The 22,744-nt window shown below is 48.3% G+C and overlaps 1 protein-coding gene across 1 annotated transcript in view; it reads right to left on the bottom strand.

The window, feature by feature from the left end:
• Positions 1-5,796: 5,796 nt before the first annotated feature.
• LOC144160122 (uncharacterized) overlaps positions 5,797-22,744 on the bottom strand; it is a 199,293-nt gene continuing 182,345 nt past the window's right edge. The window contains exons 17-20 of the mRNA XM_077691725.1: positions 22,417-22,536; positions 15,360-16,528; positions 9,908-11,975; positions 5,797-9,349 (exon numbers count right to left, since the gene is read on the bottom strand). Coding sequence (XP_077547851.1) covers positions 5,913-9,349; positions 9,908-11,975; positions 15,360-16,528; positions 22,417-22,536 — 6,794 coding nt within the window. The 3' untranslated portion in view covers positions 5,797-5,912. The remainder of the gene's footprint in view (positions 9,350-9,907; positions 11,976-15,359; positions 16,529-22,416; positions 22,537-22,744) is intronic.

Below are 22,744 nucleotides of genomic sequence, written 5' to 3'. Positions count from 1 at the left end.
ATTTGTGTCCAGCGTGACGCCGGCGAACGAGCATCGCGCAGTTCGCACTTCCAGAGTAACGCAGCAGACGGCAATTTCGCCCGGTTGTCTGCGCTTCGTCATCTGACTGGCCACGCCGTGCGGCGCTCGTTGCTATGGCAACCACACTTCGCTCCTGCAGGTTGCCTTGTAATGCAGCAAAATGTTTCCAAGGCACTCATGCAGCGGCCTTCCATTTTGCTTTTGCCGCGCAGTGCCAGCACACAGAAAACGATGAAAAGAAGCGTCTGAAAAGAAGCCACCGAAAAGAATCGTCTGCCACCGTCTGCGACTCCGACGGGCCGAGCCAGCTGCAATCCTATACTTTTAACTTCCGCTACACCGCACGGAGACACATTTATTCGTTCTAATATTATTTTAAGCGCATACATTATCAGAACAGGGAGTAAATGTTATATACATACGTCAAAACATTTGTGCAGCGAATCAACCACACCGACGCAGTTCGTTATGTGTGCGCGCCGGTCAGCTATGGGCTGACCGAGGTGCAGTGTTTTCTAGCACGTATACAAATTTTACAGCATGTCATCATAATTTATTTCTATAAACCAATATTGAACCGAGTAAATTTGTCTTTGTGGAGTAATCACCAAAGTTAAGAATACTTTGTAACGGGTGGCTTGGTCTGTACGAATTGCAGACCGTAAATGTCGACGTAAACCTTCTGCTACCAAAAAAAAAAAAAAAAGAACTACTCAGGAAACGGAAGAAGAAGCACCTCATTTTACTTTCTCATTGCTACATTGCAACGACGTGTTTTTATTACCAACCACGTAAGTAAACCTGTTTGTCGTCGTTTTCTGCACTTTACGTGTTTACACATTCGTTAAATAATCACGAGCCAAGTCAATCACAATGGAAATAGAAATCTGTACTACTCCCCTGATTCCGATGGCTGCCGCGATTGCAACCTGAGTCACCTCTAAAGTGCATCTTGAAAGAAGCTGTATGCCCTGGTTCGCTACACCAGCTGCGCACGAATCCTGCAACTAAAGGGTGCGCGCCATAGTAAAATAAATACTATGCCCGTAATAGTGTTCCGAGACATCGGCACACCTAGGCGGCAGCCAAGAAAGAGCGCTGCTGGGCGAAATCATTCAGTCGCAGTGGGAAGCTTGTAAATCAGTCATAAGAGTGCCGCGAGAGCAAGAAAACGCCTTGCTAAGCCACTCCCGGGACAGTCTGTGTGTGGCGCTGCAGGCGGGAGCCTTCCAAGCGCGTCGTCTGCTACCGCGCCTAACGAAGCGGCGCGTCCCGGAAAAAGTCCCACCACTCGCATTCACATCAGCGAATCGACCTTAAATTTTATGCTTGAGCGTAAAATTTGAGCGTAAGACCAGACTTTAACTGGTGTTGTTCGAGATGACTACATTTTTTTTATACTTCCGCTCTTTGTCTTGTAACTTAACAAAACTTGTTGAGCTAGTTGGTTTATGCTTATTGGAAGGAATAAAAGGGACGCTAAGCAGACGAAGACGAAGTAGAAACACACACCACATACAGGCGCCTGTATGTGGCTCCTGTATGTGGTGTGTGTTCCTACTGCGTATTCGTCTGCTTCCTTTTATTCTTTGTCTTGCAGTGATTACTTGAGCGCTTTTTTTCTGTGTTGATTTATTTCTGTATAATTGTGGATATGTATATGCAGATGCAGACAAACATTCACTTTTATTTCGGATTTTATCGGTCACTCCCAGTTCTTTGTAAACTTTTGTGCTGTAGTCCGTTTTTGCTCACCTCATTTCTCATGCTCTCTGTCTTGCTGCTTTTTCATATTTACGTATTCCTCCCTTGGTTGGTGATAACGATGGCTTTGTTTGATTGTCTACATAGACAGGTGTAGGGTTAAATGTATTTTGCGGACATCGCAATGCTGCTTTGAAAGTGTGTAGGTGAATGAGGAACTCTCATGGCCGTCTGTGCCTTTAGTCCCAGTTTCCTATCGCTTAGATGAAAAACAAAGTAAAAAAAATCAACAACGTCAGTTCTAAATTTTAGTTTTAGAATTCAATTTTAAAATTAAAATTTTCAATAAAAGTCCTAGCATTCTCTGACCTTGAAGATTCCCGTCGTGGGTGTATGAAGTTCGGCGATGAGCATTGGCACAGCGCCGAAAATTTGGTTGGAGGCGCAGCTGCCATGGCGGAATAGTCTGATGAACCACACTGTATTGCAGTGGGTTAAAAATCACGGGCCATCTCCACTAACGTGAAACCTGGGCAGGGGCGAAGCATGCAGTGTATAAGTGTTTTCTTGGCGCCTTAGCGTTTTTGCCAACGGAGATGAAACCTTTGGGGGGTAGACGTATACAGCTTTGCTATAAAAGTCTCTTGTCTTTGAAGCACGAAGCGCTCCAGCGCGAGGCGTATACGACTGTCCCGATGTTTTTTTTTAGTACGTGTTACGTTCTAGCGCGAGGCGTAAGCCAGTTTCCCGGTGTTTAAGTATCCTGACAAAATGAGACGAATTACGATTACGACGATGACGACACAGGAGAAGCCAACAGTACCAGCCCCTAAAGGGCTTCGACCCTAAAATATGAGAAATAATTAAAGAGACAATGACATAAAAAATGGCTATGCATCTGCTCCTTTGGTTGCAAATGTCGACGAAAGAAGATAGCCGACTGGTGCCCCTGCCAAGTAAATTGCCTCTTCCCTTTCCCGCTCACCTCTCATGCTGTTCCTCTCCCGTCTCGTTCCTCCCAAGATAACAAGCTGGAGGTGTCCTGAGTCAATTTAAATTCACCGCGCTCCACTGCTCCAAGTCGGGTGTATCGATGCCAGCGCTGCCGTACGGCGAAGACGCGCGTGAATCGAAGCGCTTAACACGGAGTACACCCGACTAAAACGCTTACAGAACCACATTGCCCAACTCCACGAGCGTTACAAGCGGAACGTGGAACCTATTTAGTGGATTCTTTCGTTGCTGCTGCCGTTTCATTTATTAAATGCCTACAGGAGGTGGCGTGGGAAACCGCAGGCGACGGTTTTCTGCCGTTTATGTAGTATTTCATTTTCTATCGCAAAAACCAAGTATCCATAATTTTTTTAATAAAGGAACAGCGCAAATGGCCTTTGTGTATTAATTTCTTCCTTATATTTGCGTAATGTTTAGTTCTTGTTCAACAATGTTGACAAGTATGAACATAAGTGTCAACATTGACACCGTACTTAGAAGCTTAGATTTGGCTGTGGGTACATAAGACTATTGCGGAGCTTGAGTTTCACTTTGGCCGGTAGGCGGAACCGAGTCACAGACAGACAGACAGACAGACAGACAGACAGACAGACAGACAGACAGACAGACAGACAGACAGACCAAGAAAGACTATCGTCTTTAAAAATAACATTTAGATAAACAATGACGGCAGAAGCAACAGAAAGTTTTCTCACTCGAAATTTGGGTTCGCTTCCTCGAGCGACCCTGTGGTACTTGCTGTGTTTTATGACCACGTTTCCCAACACGGGCGGCTGATTAATAGTTTAGTTTTATAAAGTTAATTTTTTTCCATCACCCTGTGTCATTCTGTATGACGCTGTCAGTGTGACCCTTCGTCATACTTGCAGGCATTATTGCGAGAAAGATTGTATGCGTGAAGGCCACACGAAGGCTGGGGTCATTCCACCAACTACGCCGTAAGGAGCGCCTCCTTGCTGGGCCATCTCTGAAATGGCTAACTGTTCACCGTAATCGTTGCGTAAAATCTCGTGGAATTAAATACAAACTCGCCTTTCAAGCCGTTATACACATGCAAAAGTTCCCAGCAGCGCGAAAAACGGTGTGTGTGGGCAACAATCGCCTCGTCTGTCTTGCACTTAACAGATACGGACAATTAGGCATTTATCGATGCATTCCTTTCATTTCCCACGCCCTGTAAGGCTGATTCTAGCTCAGGGGACACGAAATGACCGAATGCCCGATCAAAAGGAAATGGGTGAAATAATATAGCGCTATAACGAGAAAAAGAACACGTAGAAAAATATACGATATGATCGATGAGGTAAAACATAGAGCTGGACATCAAGTTTATATTCTACGATACTGAGCAAACGAAAAGTAAGCATATATAAAATAATATCAGAACTGACGACCGGAGTTCTAAGCAAATAAGCCGGAGTAAAGCGCCCGAAAGAAATACGCACACATTGTGCAAATGGTAGCCCCGGCAAAGGAAGCGGAGCCTCAGAACTGAAACTCGATTTGTTAACCTTAACCGTATATTGTTAGCGCAAACGTTCAACGTCCACGCACGAATTCCAAGATCAAGTTAAGCGAAGGGGGAAACTGTTACAATCTGTCGACATCTACTTCCACGCTCTTTTTAAGGTACGCCTGTGATCAATTTAGTAAACTCTGTTAATGGTACTGATATTATAGAAGTATGGTTTTTCTTAACAGTGGAGAGTGTATGTGGGGGCGGGGGGGGGGGGGGGGGGGGACAACGGAAGGTGTGTTGTATACTTAAAAACAGTGTTGGGTTTGGTAACCGGCGTCCGCAAATCGAATGCGTGAGGTCACTGAATACGCCTATCATTGATTAACGACTACATAAAAATGACAGAAACTTGGAAGTTCACCAAAGAGTTCAACTTAAATTGAGAACGACTCAGCGAGCAATGGACCGGAAGATGATAGGTGTGACATTAAGAGACAAAAAGAGAGCGGAGTGGGTCAGTGAACAAACGCGTGTTAAGGACATATTAGTAGAAATTAAGAAGAATAAATGGGCGTGGGCAGGGCATGCAATGCGAAGGCAAGATAACCATTGGTCATTAGGGGAACAGAGTGGATCCCTATAGTGGGAAATCCTGGCAGGGGGCGGCAAAAAGTTAGATGAGCAGATGAGATCTAGAAGTTTGAGGGGATAAATTGGTCGCAGTTAGCGCACGTCCGGGATAATTGGAGACCTATGGAAGAGGCCTTTGTTCTGCAGTGGACTTAGATAGGCTGATGATGGTGATGATGATGAAGAATTTTATGCCCCAAGGGTTGCATGAAGCTCACGCAGCTTGGGCGGCTGCTCCCGCCAGAATATTAGACATTTCACAGTGCCCCTGACGTAAATAAATAATAACAAAAAATCCAAAGGTTTTGTACAGTACGTCAACAACACCCCGAAGTCCTTGTTTTAAAATTCTGCGAGTGAGTTTTGTGGCCTTCCTGTTTTTATAGTTCTTGTTAATTCTTGCAATGTTCTCTCTTGCTCTTTCATTCCCTGGGTCCACCCCCCCTCCCCTTGTGGAATCCTACACTTACACTAGTAGATCGACGACCTACGCTTTAACGAACTACACCACAAAGAAGATTAATATTCTCTGATACGGTATATAGGGTACCTGGTAAAAAGGAGAGAGAAGCAACGCCACTTGTTGAAGGTTAATTTTGGCCATAAACGGGTGCAAATCGGCACGTGACCTTGAACCTCCAAGGTGCATTTCGTCCGTGTTGTGAGACCCATTGCCGCTGCTCAGGCAGCGATACAGCCTTTAACAAATTACGACGATGAAAAAAAGGCGATACAAAATTATTTCCCCACTAAAGGCTCTTTTTAGTGGTATAAAAGGGTTCATACAAGTGTTCATACATTCCTGCAATCTACTGGTCTCTGAGAACTGTCTGTTTTCCGCTTCTCGGTGTCGCAGTGTGCGCGGGGTCTGCATGCTCGTTTTAACCGAGTGAGCATAGATTACCTTCTCAGGTGCCTAACGCAAAAGAAAGTAGGCATGGATAAAGACAGCAATAAAAAACACTGAACCAATTTTATTCATTACAACAACAGAAAGAAGCAGGAAAAAAAGAGTAGGAGAAACTATCTTTTTCTCAGCGCCTACTGGAATACGTTTCGATCATGCTAAAATTTGTCGCATGCCTCAGGAGGAGGAAGACGTTCTCCACCTGGATGGCACTTGCACCGGATTCGTTGCTTGAGGCGCATTCTGAAACGCAGCCGGGTGAGTCAACCAGGACAAGTCTATGTGCGCCCCGTTCCTCTTGGCGGCGGCGAAAAGCGCGTGCCTTAGCGTGGGAACAAAGTCTGGGCTCTGCTCGAGAGACATGTTTTGCAATATAACCTTTAGGGGCGCTAAGTTCAGGCTGCTTGAGAAATTAAGGCATGGACTGCCGCGGTCGATGCACTGCTTCAAAATTCCCAGAACCAGGTCGTTGTGCCTGGGCCTCGTGGAAGGGAGCTGCCCGACGACTGAGAGGAGGATTTTTCTCGTATCCCGCATTTCAGGTCCTAGGTGGCTGAAAGAGGCATTGAACACCTCCAGGAGGCGCTCGGCGAGAACTGACTTAATATTGGGCCTCTTTTCGATCTGGTAAGCGTCATAGAGCTGCGTCAGTAGAGGTACCTTCCCTCCAGACTGGCCGTCCATTGCACGTTCCGCGGCCTTCAAAGTAACTCTTTTCTTCGCAAGGGGCAGGGGCGTTTCAAGCCAATCCTTCAGGTAGCGTAGCTCGGAAGGTGAGCTAGCGGAAAGGTAGTCATGGTGTCTGGGCTTCAGAATGATAGAGCTGCGTTTCCATCGCCTTATCGATATTGAGTCGATGTAATTGTCCTTGAGCGTGAGGATGAACTTTGTCACCTGGTTTTTGAGGTCCGAGGGCAAGCCGAAGCCATCGCGAATGCCGACGTTGCAAAGAGCGAATATTAGGTTGTGGATGTCGCTGGAGCTGAGCTTTCCGCACTCATGACCATCGCACTTGAGTGCAAGTTTGAGGAGGCGGATCCTTTCTTCTGTTTTGAGAGAGATGCGCTTGCTGTGGACGAGTTTGAGAAGCGCGATGAAAGACCTCACGGCTGGCTGTGGCAGTTTCCCGCCTCCCATTTTCCAGACTTCTTCGAGGTCATCGAGTCTCAGCTTCCGTTCAGCCTTGGCCACTTTTCTCACTTCCGCGAAGAACTTGCCGTACAGCAGGGCCTTCTCTTCATCGGAGATGGTGGGTTCCCGCAGTTCTTCCAAGAAGACGTCGTAGTCACCCATTTTGTAGTATACCATCTCATCACCGTCTTCGTCCTCTTCCGGTTGCAAATTAAGAGCCTTGGCAATGTCCAGCATGAGCCATTTTTTTTCATGAGCTTTATGCGGGAAGTACCGGTCCACGAGCATATCAATTGTGTCCATCACGTTTTCCGGAACCTCTTCACAAAGGATGCCGGCACACGGAGACTCTTCCACTTTGGTTCTGTTGCGGTCAGCGTAAAGAAGATGCACTAAGTGTTCCATGTCAGGGCACGAAAGCTCACTCGCCACGCTCTCCGAGATTGATATCATGTACGCGTTCTCCGACAATAGCTTCGTGATTATGGCCTTGTGATCAATGGCGCACAAGAATACACCTACAGACTTTACGACGACATTGTGGGGTATCTTCGTTCCATGCGATTTCAGGTAATGGGCGATCTCGTACGCAACTTTGATCCTTTCTGAAGGACCCAAATACTTGCACGATGCCTTAAAGTCTTCCAGGGCGATAAGCATGATTTTGTATGCTTCTTGAGTGCCAACTCTCGTGGTTTTAAGTAAGAAAGTATGCAAGACCGTAGCATTCACCTTAAACAACTTCAAATCAGCCCTTATGATAGCAAGCAGGGACCTTATTTCCTCTGTGTCAGGATTAATCAAGTCTGGGGGAAACGGCGTACTCATAACTTCGGCAATGACAGCCACACCACTAGATTTTGGAGTCATCGAAACGGAATACGGGGATGATTCTCCGAACTGGGCTGCGGTACTAACAGTAACAACTGTTGGTTGGGTGACTGCTGTCTTGGGGAATGGCGATTGCCAAGAAGAGCTGCCGCTGAAAACAGTTGGTTCAGAGACAATTTCACTTACAGTGGGTGCCCCAAAAGTTGACCCAAAAGGTGCTCCCGATGGCATTGGCAATTGAGTTGTTGGTATGAGCGAAACTCGTGGTGGTGCATAGGATTCTGTAAAAGGCGACAAGGTAGCTGGTATAGTGTGGGTACCAACAAAACCGCCATGCACAGGCAGTGTCCCCGTAGAGTGCGATGATGAAAGAATAGAAACTCGAGGTACGGTTTCACTTTCTGATGAAGTAACACCGCTTAAAATCTCTGTTGTAGTGGCCTTTGGACCCGCGGATTCTGATATTACTGTGGACACCATTGGAGTAACATTAATTGACTGGAGTGGATATCCCGACAAGCTTGGCACTGCAGTTGTGGGGACAACAGACACGCTTGCCACCCGTGTTCCTGTTTCTCCTTCGAAAGTCGACGCTGCGGGAGTGCCGGTAGTGGTTTCAGGAACTGAAACTCGTAACGAGACTGTTGATGCCGACCCTAATGTATGCGTTGGCCTTTCCGGCACTTGTGACACTTCGGTTGTAGGTACAACAGAAACGCCGGAAGGCATTGTACCTGTCATCCCCCCTTGGAAGTATGTCGCAGGAGAGCCTGTATCTGATATTGAAACGCCTACCGAGACTGTAGGCACTTTTCCTGGAGTTTCTGGCGAGATGCGAGATGGTAAAGACACTTCGGTCGTGGCTACGGCAGAGACACCTGAAGACAGAGGAGCTGTTACTTCCTTCTGAGAAAACGATGCGGAAGTGGCGGTTTCTGTTTCCACAGCTGTAACTCCTACTGAAACCAAGCTTGCAGTCTCACCCGGTACACCAGATGGCAGGGACACTTCAGTTGCAGGCACCACCGAAACACCTGAAGGTAGTGTTCCTTCCGGAATCGTCGCAGGAGTAGGAGTGCCCGTTTCTGGTATTGAAACGCCTACCGAGACTGTAGGTACTATTCCTGGAGTTTCTGGCGAGATGCCAGATGGTAAAGACACTTCGGTCGTGGGTATGACAGAGGGCAGAGTAACTGTTACTTCTTTCTGAGAAAACGACACGGGGGTGGCGGTTTCCGTTTCCACAGTTGAAACTCCTACTGAAATGGTTGGTACCAAGCTTGCAGTTTCACCCGGTACACCAGATGGCAGAGACACTTCAGTTGTAGGCACCACCGAAACACCTGAAGGTAGTGTTCCTTCCGGAATCGTCGCAGGAGTAGGAGTTCCCGTTTCTGGTATTGAAATGCCTACCGAGACTGTAGGTATTATTCCTGGAGTTTCCGGCGTGATCCCAGATGGTGAAGGCACTTCGGTCGTGGGTACGACAGAGGGCAGAGTAGCTGTTACTTCTTTCTGAGAAAACGACAAGGGGGTGGCGGTTTGCGTTTCCACAGCTGTAACTCCTACTGAAACGGTTGGTACCAAGCTTGCAGTCTCACCCGGTACACCAGATGGCAGGGACACTTCAGTTGTAGGCACCACCGAAACGCCTGAAGGTAGTGTTCCTTCAGGAATCGTCGCAGGAGTAGGAGTGCCCGTTTCTGGTACTGAAACGCCTACCGAGACTGTAGGTACTATTCCTGGAGTTTCTGGCGAGATGCCAGATGGTAAAGACACTTCGCTCGTGGGTACGACAGAGGGAAGAGTAGCTGTTACTTCTTTCTGAGAAAATGACACAGGCGTGGAGGTTTCCGTTTCCACAGCTGTAACTCCTACTGAAACGGTTGGTACCAAGCTTGCAGTTTCACCCGGTACACCAGATGGCAGAGACACTTCAGTTGTAGGCACCACCGAAACACCTGAAGGTAGTGTTCCTTCCGGAATCGTCGCAGGAGTAGGAGTTCCCGTTTCTGGTATTGAAATGCCTACCGAGACTGTAGGTATTATTCCTGGAGTTTCCGGCGAGATCCCAGATGGTAAAGGCACTTCGGTCGTGGGTACGACAAAGGGCAGAGTAGCTGTTACTTCTTTCTGAGAAAACGACGCGGGGGTGGCGGTTTCCGTTTCCACAGCTGTAACTCCTACTGAAACCAAGCTTGCAGTCTCACCCGGTACACCAGATGGCAGGGACACTTCAGTTGTAGGCACCACCGAAACACCTGATGGTAGTGTTCCTTCCGGAATCGTCGCAGGAGTAGGAGTGCCCGTTTCTGGTATTGAAATGCCTACCGAGACTGTAGGTATTATTCCTGGAGTTTCCGGCGTGATCCCAGATGGTGAAGGCACTTCGGTAGTGGGTACGACAGAGGGCAGAGTAGCTGTTACTTCTTTCTGAGAAAACGACAAGGGGGTGGCGGTTTGCGTTTCCACAGCTGTAACTCCTACTGAAACGGTTGGTACCAAGCTTGCAGTCTCACCCGTTATACCAGATGGCAGGGGCACTTCAGTTGTAGGCACCACCGAAACACCTGATGGTAGTGTTCCTTCCGGAATCGTCGCAGGAGTAGGAGTGCCCGTTTCTGGTATTGAAACGCCTACCGAAACTGTAGGTACTATTCCTGGAGTTTCTGGCGAGATCCCAGATGGTGAAGGCACTTCGGTCGTGGGTACGACAGACGGCAGAGTAGCTGTTCCTTCTTTCTGAGAAAACGACACGGGGGTGGCAGTTTCCGTTTCCACAGCTGTAACTCCTACTGAAACGGTTGGTACCAAGCTTGCCGTCTCACCCGGTACACCAGATGGCAGGGACACTTCAGTTGTAGGCACCACCGAAACACCTGAAGGTAGTGTTCCTTCCGGAATTGTCGCAGGAGTAGGAGTGCCCGTTTCTGGTATTGAAATGCCTACCGAGACTGTAGGTATTATTCCTGGAGTTTCCGGCGAGATCCCAGATGGTAAAGGCACTTCGGACGTGGGTACGACAGAGGGCAGAGTAGCTGTTACTTCTTTCTGAGAAAATGACACGGGCGTGGCGGTTGCCGTTTCCACAGCTGTAACTCCTACTGAAACGGTTGGTACCAAGCTTGCAGTCTCACCCGTTATACCAGATGGCAGGGGCACTTCAGTTGTAGACGCCATCGGAACACCTGAAGGTAGTGTTCCTTCCGGAATCGTCGCAGGAGTAGGAGTGCCCGTTTCTGGTATTGAAACGCCTACTGATACTGTAGGTACTATTCCTGGAGTTTCTGGCGAGATGCCAGATGGTAAAGACACTTCGGTCGTGGGTACGACAGAGGGCAGAGTAGCTGTTACTTCTTTCTGAGAAAATGACACAGGCGTGGCGGTTGCCGTTTCCACAGCTGTAACTCCTACTGAAACGGTTGGTACCAAGCTTGCAGTCTCACCCGTTACACCAGATGGCAGGGACACTTCAGTTGTAGGCACCACCGAAACAACTGAAGGTAGTGATCCTTCAGGAATCGTCGCAGGAGTAGGAGTGCCCGTTTCTGGTATTGAAACGCCTACCGAGACTGTAGGTACTATTCCTGGAGTTTCTGGCGAGATGCCAGATGGTAAAGACACTTCGGTCGTGGGTACGACAGAGGGCAGAGTAGCTGTTACTTCTTTCTGAGAAAACGACACGGGGGTGGCGGTTTCCGTTTCCACAGCTGTAACTCCTACTGAAACCAAGCTTGCAGTCTCACCCGGTACACCAGATGGCAGGGACACTTCAGTTGTAGGCACCACCGAAACACCTGATGGTAGTGTTCCTTCCGGAATCGTCGCAGGAGTAGGAGTGCCCGTTTCTGGTATTGAAACGCCTACCGAGACTGTAGGTACTATTCCTGGAGTTTCTGGCGAGATCCCAGATGGTGAAGGCACTTCGGTCGTGGGTACGACAGACGGCAGAGTAGCTGTTACTTCTTTCTGAGAAAACGACACGGGGGTGGCGGTTTCCGTTTCCACAGCTGTAACTCCTACTGAAACGGTTGGTACCAAACTTGCAGTCTCACCCGGTACACCAGATGGCAGGGACACTTCAGTTGTAGGCACCACCGAAACACCTGAAGGTAGTGTTCCTTCCAGAATCGTCGCAGGAGTAGGAGTGCCCGTTTCTGGTATTGAAACGCCTACCGAGACTGTAGGTACTATTCCTGGAGTTTCTGGCGAGATGCCAGATGGTAAAGGCACTTCCGTCGTGGGTACGACAAAGGGCAGAGTATCTGTTACTTCTTTCTGAGAAAACGACACGGGGGTGGCGGTTTCCGTTTCCACAGCTGTAACTCCTACTGAAACGGTTGGTACCAAGCTTGCAGTCTCAGCCGTTATACCAGATGGCAGGGACACTTCACTTGTAGGCACCACCGAAATACCTGAAGGTAGTGTTCCTTCGGGAATCATCGCAGGAGTAGGAGTGCCCGTTTCTGGTATTGAAACGCCTACCGAAACTGTAGGTACTATTCCTGGAGTTTCTGGCGAGATGCCAGATGGTAAAGGCACTTCGGTCGTGGGTACGACAGAGGGCAGAGTAGCTGTTACTTCTTTCTGAGAAAACGACACGGGGGTGGCGGTTTGCGTTTCCACAGCTGTAACTCCTACTGAAACGGTTGGTACCAAGCTTGCAGTCTCAGTCGTTATACCAGATGGCAGGGACACTTCAGTTGTAGGCACCACCGAAACAACTGAAGGTAGTGATCCTTCAGGAATCGTCGCAGGAGTAGGAGTGCCCGTTTCTGGTATTGAAACCCCTACCGAGACTGTAGGTACTATTCCTGGAGTTTCTGGCGAGATGCCAGATGGTAAAGACATTTCGGTCGTGGGTACGACAGAGGGCAGAGTAGCTGTTACTTCTTTCTGAGAAAACGACACGGGGGTGGCGGTTTCCGTTTCCACAGCTGTAACTCCTACTGAAACCAAGCTTGCAGTCTCACCCGGTACACCAGATGGCAGGGACACTTCAGTTGTAGGCACCACCGAAACACCTGATGGTAGTGTTCCTTCCGGAATCGTCGCAGGAGTAGGAGTGCCCGTTTCTGGTATTGAAACGCCTACCGAAACTGTAGGTACTATTCCTGGAGTTTCTGGCGAGATCCCAGATGGTGAAGGCACTTCGGTCGTGGGTACGACAGACGGCAGAGTAGCTGTTACTTCTTTCTGAGAAAACGACACGGGGGTGGCGGTTTCCGTTTCCACAGCTGTAACTCCTACTGAAACGGTTGGTACCAAGCTTGCAGTCTTACCCGGTACACCAGATGGCAGGGACACTTCAGTTGTAGGCACCACCGAAATACCTGAAGGTAGTGTTCCTTCCGGAATCGTCGCAGGAGTAGGAGTGCCCGTTTCTGGTATTGAAACGCCTACCGAAACTGTAGGTACTATTCCTGGAGTTTCTGGCGAGATGCCAGATGGTAAAGGCACTTCGGTCGTGGGTACGACAGAGGGCAGAGTAGCTGTTACTTCTTTCTGAGAAAACGACACGGGGGTGGCGGTTTGCGTTTCCACAGCTGTAACTCCTACTGAAACGGTTGGTACCAAGCTTTCAGTCTCACCCGGTACACCAGATGGCAGGGACACTTCAGTTGTAGGCACCACCGAAACACCTGAAGGTAGTGTTCCTTCCGGAATCGTCGCAGGAGTAGGAGTGCCCGTTTCTGGTATTGAAACGCCTACCGAAACTGTAGGTACTATTCCTGGAGTTTCTGGCGAGATGCCAGATGGTGAAGGCACTTCGGTCGTGGGTACGACAGACGGCAGAGTAGCTGTTACTTTTTTCTGAGAAAACGACACGGGGGTGGCGGTTTCCGTTTCCACAGCTGTAACTCCTACTGAAACGGTTGGTTCCAAGCTTGCAGTCTCACCCGGTACACCAGATGGCAGGGACACTTCAGTTGTAGGCACCACCGAAATACCTGAAGGTAGTGTTCCTTCCGGAATCGTCGCAGGAGTAGGAGTGCCCGTTTCTGGTATTGAAACGCCTACCGAAACTGTAGGTACTATTCCTGGAGTTTCTGGCGAGATGCCAGATGGTAAAGGCACTTCGGTCGTCGGTACGACAGAGGGCAGAGTAGCTGTTACTTCTTTCTGAGAAAACGACACGGGGGTGGCGGTTTGCGTTTCCACAGCTGTAATTCCTACTGAAACGGTTGGTACCAAGCTTGCAGTCTCACCCGGTACACCAGATGGCAGGGACACTTCAGTTGTAGGCACCACCGAAACACCTGAAGGTAGTGTTCCTTCCGGAATCGTCGCAGGAGTAGGAGTGCCCGTTTCTGGTATTGAAACGCCTACCGAAACTGTAGGTACTATTCCTGGAGTTTCTGGCGAGATGCCAGATGGTGAAGGCACTTCGGTCGTGGGTACGACAGACGGCAGAGTAGCTGTTACTTCTTTCTGAGAAAACGACACGGGGGTGGCAGTTTCCGTTTCCACAGCTGTAACTCCTACTGAAACGGTTGGTACCAAGCTTGCAGTCTCACCCGGTACACCAGATGGCAGGGACACTTCAGTTGTAGGCACCACCGAAATACCTGAAGGTAGTGTTCCTTCCGGAATCGTCGCAGGAGTAGGAGTGCCCGTTTCTGGTATTGAAACACCTACTGAGACTGTAGGTACTATTCCTGGAGTTTCTGGCGAGATGCCAGATGGTAAAGGCACTTCGGTCGTGGGTACGACAGAGGGCAGAGTAGCTGTTACTTCTTTCTGAGAAAACGACACGGGGGTGGCGGTTTGCGTTTCCACAGCTGTAACTCCTACTGAAACGGTTGGTACCAAGCTTGCAGTCTCACCCGGTACACCAGATGGCAGAGACACTTCAGTTGTAGGCACCACCGAAGCACCTGAAGGTAGTGTTCCTTCCGGAATCGTCGCAGGAGTAGGAGTTCCCGTTTCTGGTATTGAAACGCCTACTGAGACTGTAGGTACTATTCCTGGAGTTTCTGGCGAGATGCCAGATGGTAAAGACACTTCGGTCGTGGATACGACAGAGGGCAGAGTAGCTGTTACTTCTTTCTGAGAAAACGACACCGGGGTGGCGGTTTCCGTTTCCATAGCTGTAACTCCTACTGAAACGGTTGGTACCAAGCTTGCAGTTTCACCCGGTACCCCCGATGGCAGAGACACTTCAGTTGTAGGCACCACCGAAACACCTGAAGGTAGTGTTCCTTCAGGAATCGTCGCAGCAGTAGGAGTGCCCGTTTCTGGTATTGAAACGCCTACCGAGACCGTAGGTACTATTCCTGGAGTTTCTGGCGAGATGCCAGATGGTAAAGACACTTCGGTCGTGGATACGACAGAGGGCAGAGTAGCTGTTACTTCTTTCTGAGAAAACGACACCGGGGTGGCGGTTTCCGTTTCCATAGCTGTAACTCCTACTGAAACGGTTGGTACCAAGCTTGCAGTTTCACCCGGTACCCCAGATGGCAGAGACACTTCAGTTGTAGGCACCACCGAAACACCTGAAGGTAGTGTTCCTTCCGGAATCGTCGCAGGAGTAGCAGTGCCCGTTTCTGGTATTGAAACGTCTACCGAGACTGTAGGTACTATTCCTGGAGTTTCTGGCGAGATGCCAGATGGTAAAGACACTTCGGTCGTGGGTACGACAGAGGGAAGAGTAGCTGTTACTTCTTTTTGAGAAAACGACACGGGGGTGGCGGTTTCCGTTTCCACAGCTGTAACTCCTACTGAAACGGTTGGTACCAAGCTTGCAGTCTCACTCGGTACACCAGATGGCAGGGACACTTCAGTTGTAAGCACCACCGAAGCACCTGAAGGTAGTGTCCCTTCCGGAATCGTCACAGGAGTAGGAGTGCCCGTTTCTGGTATTGAAACGCCTACCGAGACTGTAGGAGTTTCTGGCGAGATGCCAGATGGTAAAGACACTTCTGTCGTGGGTGCAACCGAGGGAAGAGTAGCTGTTGCTTCTTTCTGAGAAAACGACGTGGGAGTGGCGGTTTCTGTTTCCACAACTGTAACTCCAGCTGAAACGGTTGGTTCCACGCTCGCAGTCCCACCCGGTACACCAGATGGCCTGGACACTTCAGTTGTAGGCATAACGGAAACACCAGAAGGTAGCGTTACCGTAATACCCTCCTCCGGAATTGTCGTAGGAGTAGCGGCACCTGTTTCTGGCATCGAAACGCCTAAAGAGATTGTGGGTACGGCTCCTGGAGTTTCAGACAACATGCCAGATGGTAAAGAGACTTCTGTTGTAGGTACGGTGTAGACACTAGAAGGCGGCGTATCTGTTACGTCTTTCTGTGAAAACGACGCAGGTATGCCGGTTTCTGGTTCCTGAGGAGAAACGCCCGCATTGATAGTTGTTACAATGCCTGAAGTGTGAACAGGCATCTCAGAGGGTGCTGTCACTTCTGTTGTAGGTGCAACAGAGACACTTGAAGGAAGCTTAGCTGTGATCACCCCTTCCGGCATCGTCTCAAAAGTAGCAGTGCCTCCTTCTGATACTGAAATGCCCTCGGAGAGTGTGGGTACGAAGCCGGGAGTTTCAGGTGAGATGCCCGGCGATAATAACACTTCTGTCGTCGGTACGATGAAGGGAGCTGATTGTGCGGTAGTGAAGGTATCTTCTTGCGGGAGCAATGTAACGGGCGTAAATCCCGTTAAATATTCGTTTGACTCGTCAGTCACAGGTGCCGCGGTAATCGTGTAGTCGTGAATTGTTGGAATCTTTTGGGTATGCTCAAGCGTTCGCAGTGTTGTAGAGGTGATATTGTACCAAGTCCCCGGAGTTTCAGCCGCCGGTATTGTGGGGAAAGTTCCAGGAGTGGGCCACACTGCAAATGAGAAAAGACTAATTTATTTAAAGGCAGAGGTTAAAGATAAATTTCAAGAAAATGACTGCTTTTTGTTCGCAATTAAGGAAGTTCAGTTACTTTTGCACATTTCTATATTGGCAGTTTTCTTAGGAAGTCGTATTTCTCTCTCAAAAACAGTTTTTCTGTAAGCAAGTAGCAACTGACCGCATCATCTTTAAGAATGTTTTTCGTATGTATTTTTATTTTTTATCACGAAACTTCCAGTTCCAGATCAAAACGCTTTTCTGGGACCAGCTTTATTAAGAAATTGCATAGAAACCATTGCATAGCTGATTTTTCAGCGAGGGCAATCAAAAGACGCTGTTGCACGTTTTTTCCACATTTGTCCTTCGGAGACGCACGCGAAAAAACACCTTTCTTGGGCTTCACAAACTCAAGATTGCAACATTGTATGCTGTTCTTTCATTCACTGATGATAGCAACGCATGAGCCAGCATTTTGAAATGATTCGGATCATAACCTGGACCCAACACCACCATGAAGTTGCTGAAAGAGGTTGACCACAAGCGAAAATATTTTGCGATGTATAATGGTGCACAAAATAGCCAAAGAGGGACAGACTATAGGCTGAAAAGCAAAAAAATGACGTCGATGGTGATTACAAAGCTGGGGCTTTTTAAATAAATGGCTGCAGTAGTGTGTTTGGCAAAAAAGTATTGCTTATCACATATATTTTACTTTAAAATCAATTATCTCAAACCAATGTTTTTATTACATAGGTACCATTATTTCCTATATCTTCTAGGACAGCGAACTGATTTCCCCCCTGTCATCTACATAACCTGTCACACCTACTGTACCAGAACTGAAAATACGCACGCAACCGCCTTTATGTTACGCAACTTTTATTACTAAAATAATGCCACAATTTAGGTACCAGCGGAAAAAAATCATTTTAATTTAATTTTTGATGGATCTTCCTAATTCTGCTGCAGTTAAAAGAGCGCAAAATGTGAAAGAAAATTGTATGTACATTATGTAGATACCTTTATTAGGTGCCGAGAAAAATGTACCTCAATATGGCCAAAAATGCACGGGAAGTATAGGGCTTACCCTGTGCCCTTAAAAGAGTACTGAAACGCAAATTCGCTTTTCAGAAAGTAATGTAATTCGCTTTGTAAAGGAACTAGGATGCCTTCCGGCGGTTATAGGTGTCAAACGTAGCTTGGAACCAGTTTAAAGGTTATTATATGCCGCACTCTGGAAAGGCCAGGAATTGGCGAGGCTCGGGTGCTGTGTGACGTAGAACTACATTACGGAGGTATGTGACGCAGACTATTCTATCTGGTCAAACCCGCTGCTGTCTGACCTAGTTTCACTAGATAAGGTTACACAGTATCGGCGCTCCTTTCTTCGATTGTTCCTTGCCCCGCCGTGATCGTTGGTCATATTGGATCCCGTGACATTTGTTTACACTGCGACGGTTCATGGGCACCGCGAATTTGTTGTTTATGCGTCTTCTGTCGGACAACTGTGGTAGTCTCATCTTGTCCACCCTGCTCCGCGGTTGCGCGTGACTGCCGCCGTTCCGAACGCGAATCAAAGATAACGCCGTTCAATGCATTTCAGCTGCAGAAGTGTGTCAGAAGATGCCGAGTTGCTGAGTCTTCGGCAGTGTTGTTTACAAATGGCCTCGTCAAAGTTATCGGGGAGGCCGCTGAAGCGTCAGTCTGTCAACACTGATAAACACCAAAATGGCCACCGTTGCTCAGTTGCGTGCCTCAGTGACAGTACTCTCTATCTTGTCTAGTGACACTAGTCTGACCCATCCCTCTACGGGAGCTTCGCCGCTGCGACATTCCAAAGAGAACACAAAAAAACAACGTGACGTCGTGGGCAGTCTACTCTCGCTACCAGGCCGCTGCTTGGTGATGATCTCTGCGCCCTCATGCGTAAGTTTCTTTTTTTTCTTCTGTTTACATTTTTCGTCGTGCCCATAATGGCAGCTTAGAGCTGTGTTGCATGTGCACAATGTTCGGTCGCAGTTTTCAGCAGCGGCAGTGGCGGGTTAACCACCGATTGCCAGCGATGCAAGATAGTGAGTGTGGTGAGTACTTCCAGTTAGTTACGATTCAATGCTTTTAATGCCTCTGCTTCTCCTTCTTTGCTGTGTTGCCCCGTGACTGTTGTATTCGTGCGGACAAATTAAACGGGCGATGGCCGTAAATTTACTGCAGCCTCTCGTGACTGTTGGAATGCGTTTGCACTAGCTGCTAATAGGCCTAATCTTAGATTTTTCTTAACCAAGCTGGATGCTTAGCGCCAATGCAAACGAATGAAAATACAACAGAGCCCGCGAGGAGGACTAGACAACTAGCTGCCTTGGCATTTAATTACAGCAAATTATTTGCATTATGAAAATTGGTGAGCTGTCGCGATCGGTATACACCACGTTAAAATCACATTATCGCAATATTTGTTCCTTAATTGAACAAGGTACAAAGGTTCCTTCTTCTCGAACAAACAAGAACAAATAAAACTACAGAACGAACAAAAAAGGTGTAGTCACGTGTGATGAATTACGCACGCTCAGACACACCCGTCAATCCATGTGCCAGGAAACCCACGAAATCCAATTTCTCTCTGATAGGTGCAAGGATTGCACGCCGATACAGCTGTCTCGCACTCTGAATGTTTACTGCTTCTACTATCTCCCTCGTGCACCTGTCCCTCAATTTGAAGAGCGTCTCACATTTGTCAAATAATGAACTGCCAGCATGATGTTTGCAGTGGGCAGCTAAATGTCCCTCAATGCTGCGGTGTACATTATTTGCCAAGGTACCGTCCCGTTTGGCCTGCGTAAGGCTTTCCACATTTCAAAGGAAGCCGATAAACGTCAACACGTCTAAACGACCTCTGAAATATGGAAAGTCTTACGTAGGCCAAACGGGACAGTGCCTTGAACGTTTGTTTGCATGAACATGCAAATAATGTACGCCGCAGCATTGACGGACACTTACCTGCGCATTGCAAAGATGGTGCTTCCAGTCTCGGATTTGACAAATTTGACAAAACTGAGGTGCATATCAAATCAAGGGAGATAGAAGCTGAAAATATTCAGAGTGTGTAAGAAAGCTGTATCAGTGTGCCACCGTTGCACCAGTCAGCCAGAGACGGTCAATTTCTTGGGTTTGCTGGTGCGCGGGGTTGACAGCGGGTGTGTCTGAGCGTGCAGAATTCATGTTCTGTGACTACCCCTTTTTGGTTCTTGCTTTTTATATAGGTTTATCTGTTCTTAGTATGTTAAAAAGAGGGTGTCTGTGTACTAAAATTCAGTTGTAGTAGCGCACTTGTCTCTTGTCCTTTCACAGACCTGGTCCATTTTTTGCGCTCAACTGTGCAAACCATGGAGAACAGTACATATAAAATTAGTTTACAGGAACAGATAGAAAACTTGTTCCTGCTGCTGGATGTTTCTCCCGTTTCCGCTTTTCTGGCAATAGGTCCCTTAAATACGATTGCTTAGATTTCTGGTTTAAGCTTGTGAACTGCTCAGGGTATCTCCAATGTATACAGAATCAGTGCATTACTTACCACGCACAACGCCTTGCAAATACTTCCCAGTGTCCGACATGTCGTTGTAACATCCCAACCCTGCTGTGATGAATTTGCAAGAACAGCCAAATTCTTGGATTATGTGGCAATTTAATGAAAGTGTTAAGAGTAATAGTATTGTATTTTCAGTGCCCATCCTTTTTTTGTGTTCACCACCCTGACCCCAAACCCCCAACCCTGAGCAGTGGGAGGCCGAGCTGACCATTTCAGTACCACAGCGACAGGAACGTCCCGTTGTTTTCTTTGTGTTCTCTTTGGAATGTCGCAGCGGTGAAGCGCTCGTCTTCACTCTCAGCAAGCGACGGTTGATGAGCATGTCTTCGCCGGTTGCTTCGTACCCTGCCCCCCTTCCCACTATTTTGCGTGGGCCCGCAGCCAGGATTGTAGAGAAAAATAAAAATAAATCAAGAACAGCAGTGGCACATAGCTTGCCCGCAGAGTGGGAGACGCGCGCATCAGCAGCGTGGGCTCGCAGCGCCGGCTCCTGGCACCGGCCGCAGGCAGGAACTAGGCCCCTTGCGAAGGCCGTACCAACGCGCGCACGCCGCCGCTCTAGCCCGGCCGTGATACGGTATATCTTCGGATTGTATACGCACCGACGCAACGCAGGCGATGAGGCGCGCCGTAGTGGAGGGCTCCGGATTAATTTTGACCACCTGGGGATCTTTAACGTGCGCCGAAATCTCGTACATAATAAAACTTGCTGCTGGGCTAGTTGGTTCATGATCATAACAACTGGGATTAGCGCTTTAAAGAACAGGACACACGTAAGAGAAAACGCCAGTCCTGTTTGTTTTCTCTTATGTGTGTCCTGTTCTTTAAAGCGCTAATCCCAGTTGTTAAAATCTCGTATACACGAGCGTTTTTGCTTTTCGCCTCCATCAGAAAAGCAGCCGCCGCCGCCGGGAATCGAACCCGCGACCTCCTGCTCAGCAGCGCAACGCCTTAGCCACTGAGCCACCGCGGCGGGTGATATGGTATATCTTATGGGGTAGCACGAGTAAACCAAGGGTAATTGCACTCCTACTCGCATTGCGGTTAAGAGTACGAGAGTTGCTATAGTGCTTGGGGAGGCGTTTTCTGTGCAGTATAGCAGAGCACGAGGCGTGTTATTTCTGTATTTTCTGCTGAAACTCCTTCAAGAGGAGATGCTGTAACTAATGGTGGTTCCCACGACAGAGTTTCTTACTATATATACTAGAGAGGAATCGGGCGCTAGCGTCTATGCGGCTATGCGTCATGGGTCGCCATAATACCATGCGCTCGCCTTTACTGTCATCATTGGCTTGGATTAAAACGCCTGAGTGGCTGCATATTCGAACACAGTGCCACAAAAATGTAAACAATGCTAAGGTATTGTAAGTGGAAAATAAAACAGGCTGCTCTAAAGCTATGAAAAAAAAGGAAGTATAGCGTATTTTGCCAGAACAGTTGTGCCTACTACTCTGGAGACCAAGCTGGTAGTTAACTGCAATATTAATACTTTGGGGGAAACTTATTAGGGACTTGATTTTATTAATTTTACCATTATTTCAAATAACTTGTTTGAAGAGGCTGGAAATATTTTTGAGCGTGCCTATGAAAACGTCGCCTTCGTGGCGAACCGGTGCACTGACCGCCAGCTACAGTTTAACAGAACCTCTTGCCGAGCGACTTGGTTCATACTGGAAGAAAAAGGAAAACGTGGCGTTCAATTCGGGGGCGAAAACAAGATATCGACGGCCATAGGCGCCCGTATCTGTTGTATCTGGTCTGCGTCGAAGTACTTTTGATTTCTTTTTTTTTTTCGTCAGCTACAACTTTCGCGGCGGCATATTACCCGCTCAGTCGTACGTTCCTTCGACTCCGGCATGACCAACGTTAAGTGCGATCACGCACTGCCTGCTCTTTCAGCGAACACGCAGTTGCGACGGCTCACGGCTACCATATAACAGGGAGGATTCCGGCTACCTTGTATCTCGTAGACGTGTGAACACATAATGAAGAAAGCAAATCCAAAAAGCCGTTGAAGAATCCAATCGTCATGCCAAGTCCAAGCCAGAAGCTGGGGTCTCACCACACAGTAACAACATGGACACCCAGGTGCAGTTTCTTCTCTAGTATACTTACTAAGAAACTCTATGGTTCTGACCCTCTGTCGCGGCCCGCGGGAGGGCACGCGTCAGTTCGCGCCATACAGTTATGGCGCGAATGCCTCTTTTTGCAAGTTGGTGGCGCCATCTCTTGGATTTCATGCAAAACGCAATCCAAGCGGAATTCTCCCGGCACATACAAACACCATCTAGACGTACCTTCTCCCTCGGTAAAGACAGGTTCAGTTTCTGTCGCAGGATACTCAGTGGTGGCCACAGTAGGAAATGGCGGCAGGGTCGTTGGCGGTACTTTCCTTTCGAACGCACACCTGTCCGTGCCTGCGAAGGAGGAAAGGTGCGCCTTATAAACGTCACGCTGTTTCTGCGACCTGCGCAGCGAAGTACCCCGTTGTCTCAATTCTCAGCACCACCTAATTCCGGCCACCCTCCACAGCTGTCAAAGTTTTTATCAAGATATCCATCTCAATATTGTAGGCCTCAAATAAAAGCACCTCTTTCATGCGAAGTACATGCATGCGCGCTTAAG

Source organism: Haemaphysalis longicornis, unplaced genomic scaffold (genome assembly GCF_048455015.1).
Source record: "Haemaphysalis longicornis isolate Haplotype H1 unplaced genomic scaffold, Haemaphysalis longicornis Haplotype H1 scaffold_10, whole genome shotgun sequence".
NCBI classification, from domain to species: domain Eukaryota; kingdom Metazoa; phylum Arthropoda; class Arachnida; order Ixodida; family Ixodidae; genus Haemaphysalis; species Haemaphysalis longicornis.
Note: the sequence above shows the minus strand (reverse complement) of the source record. Positions and strands in the feature narration are given on the sequence as shown.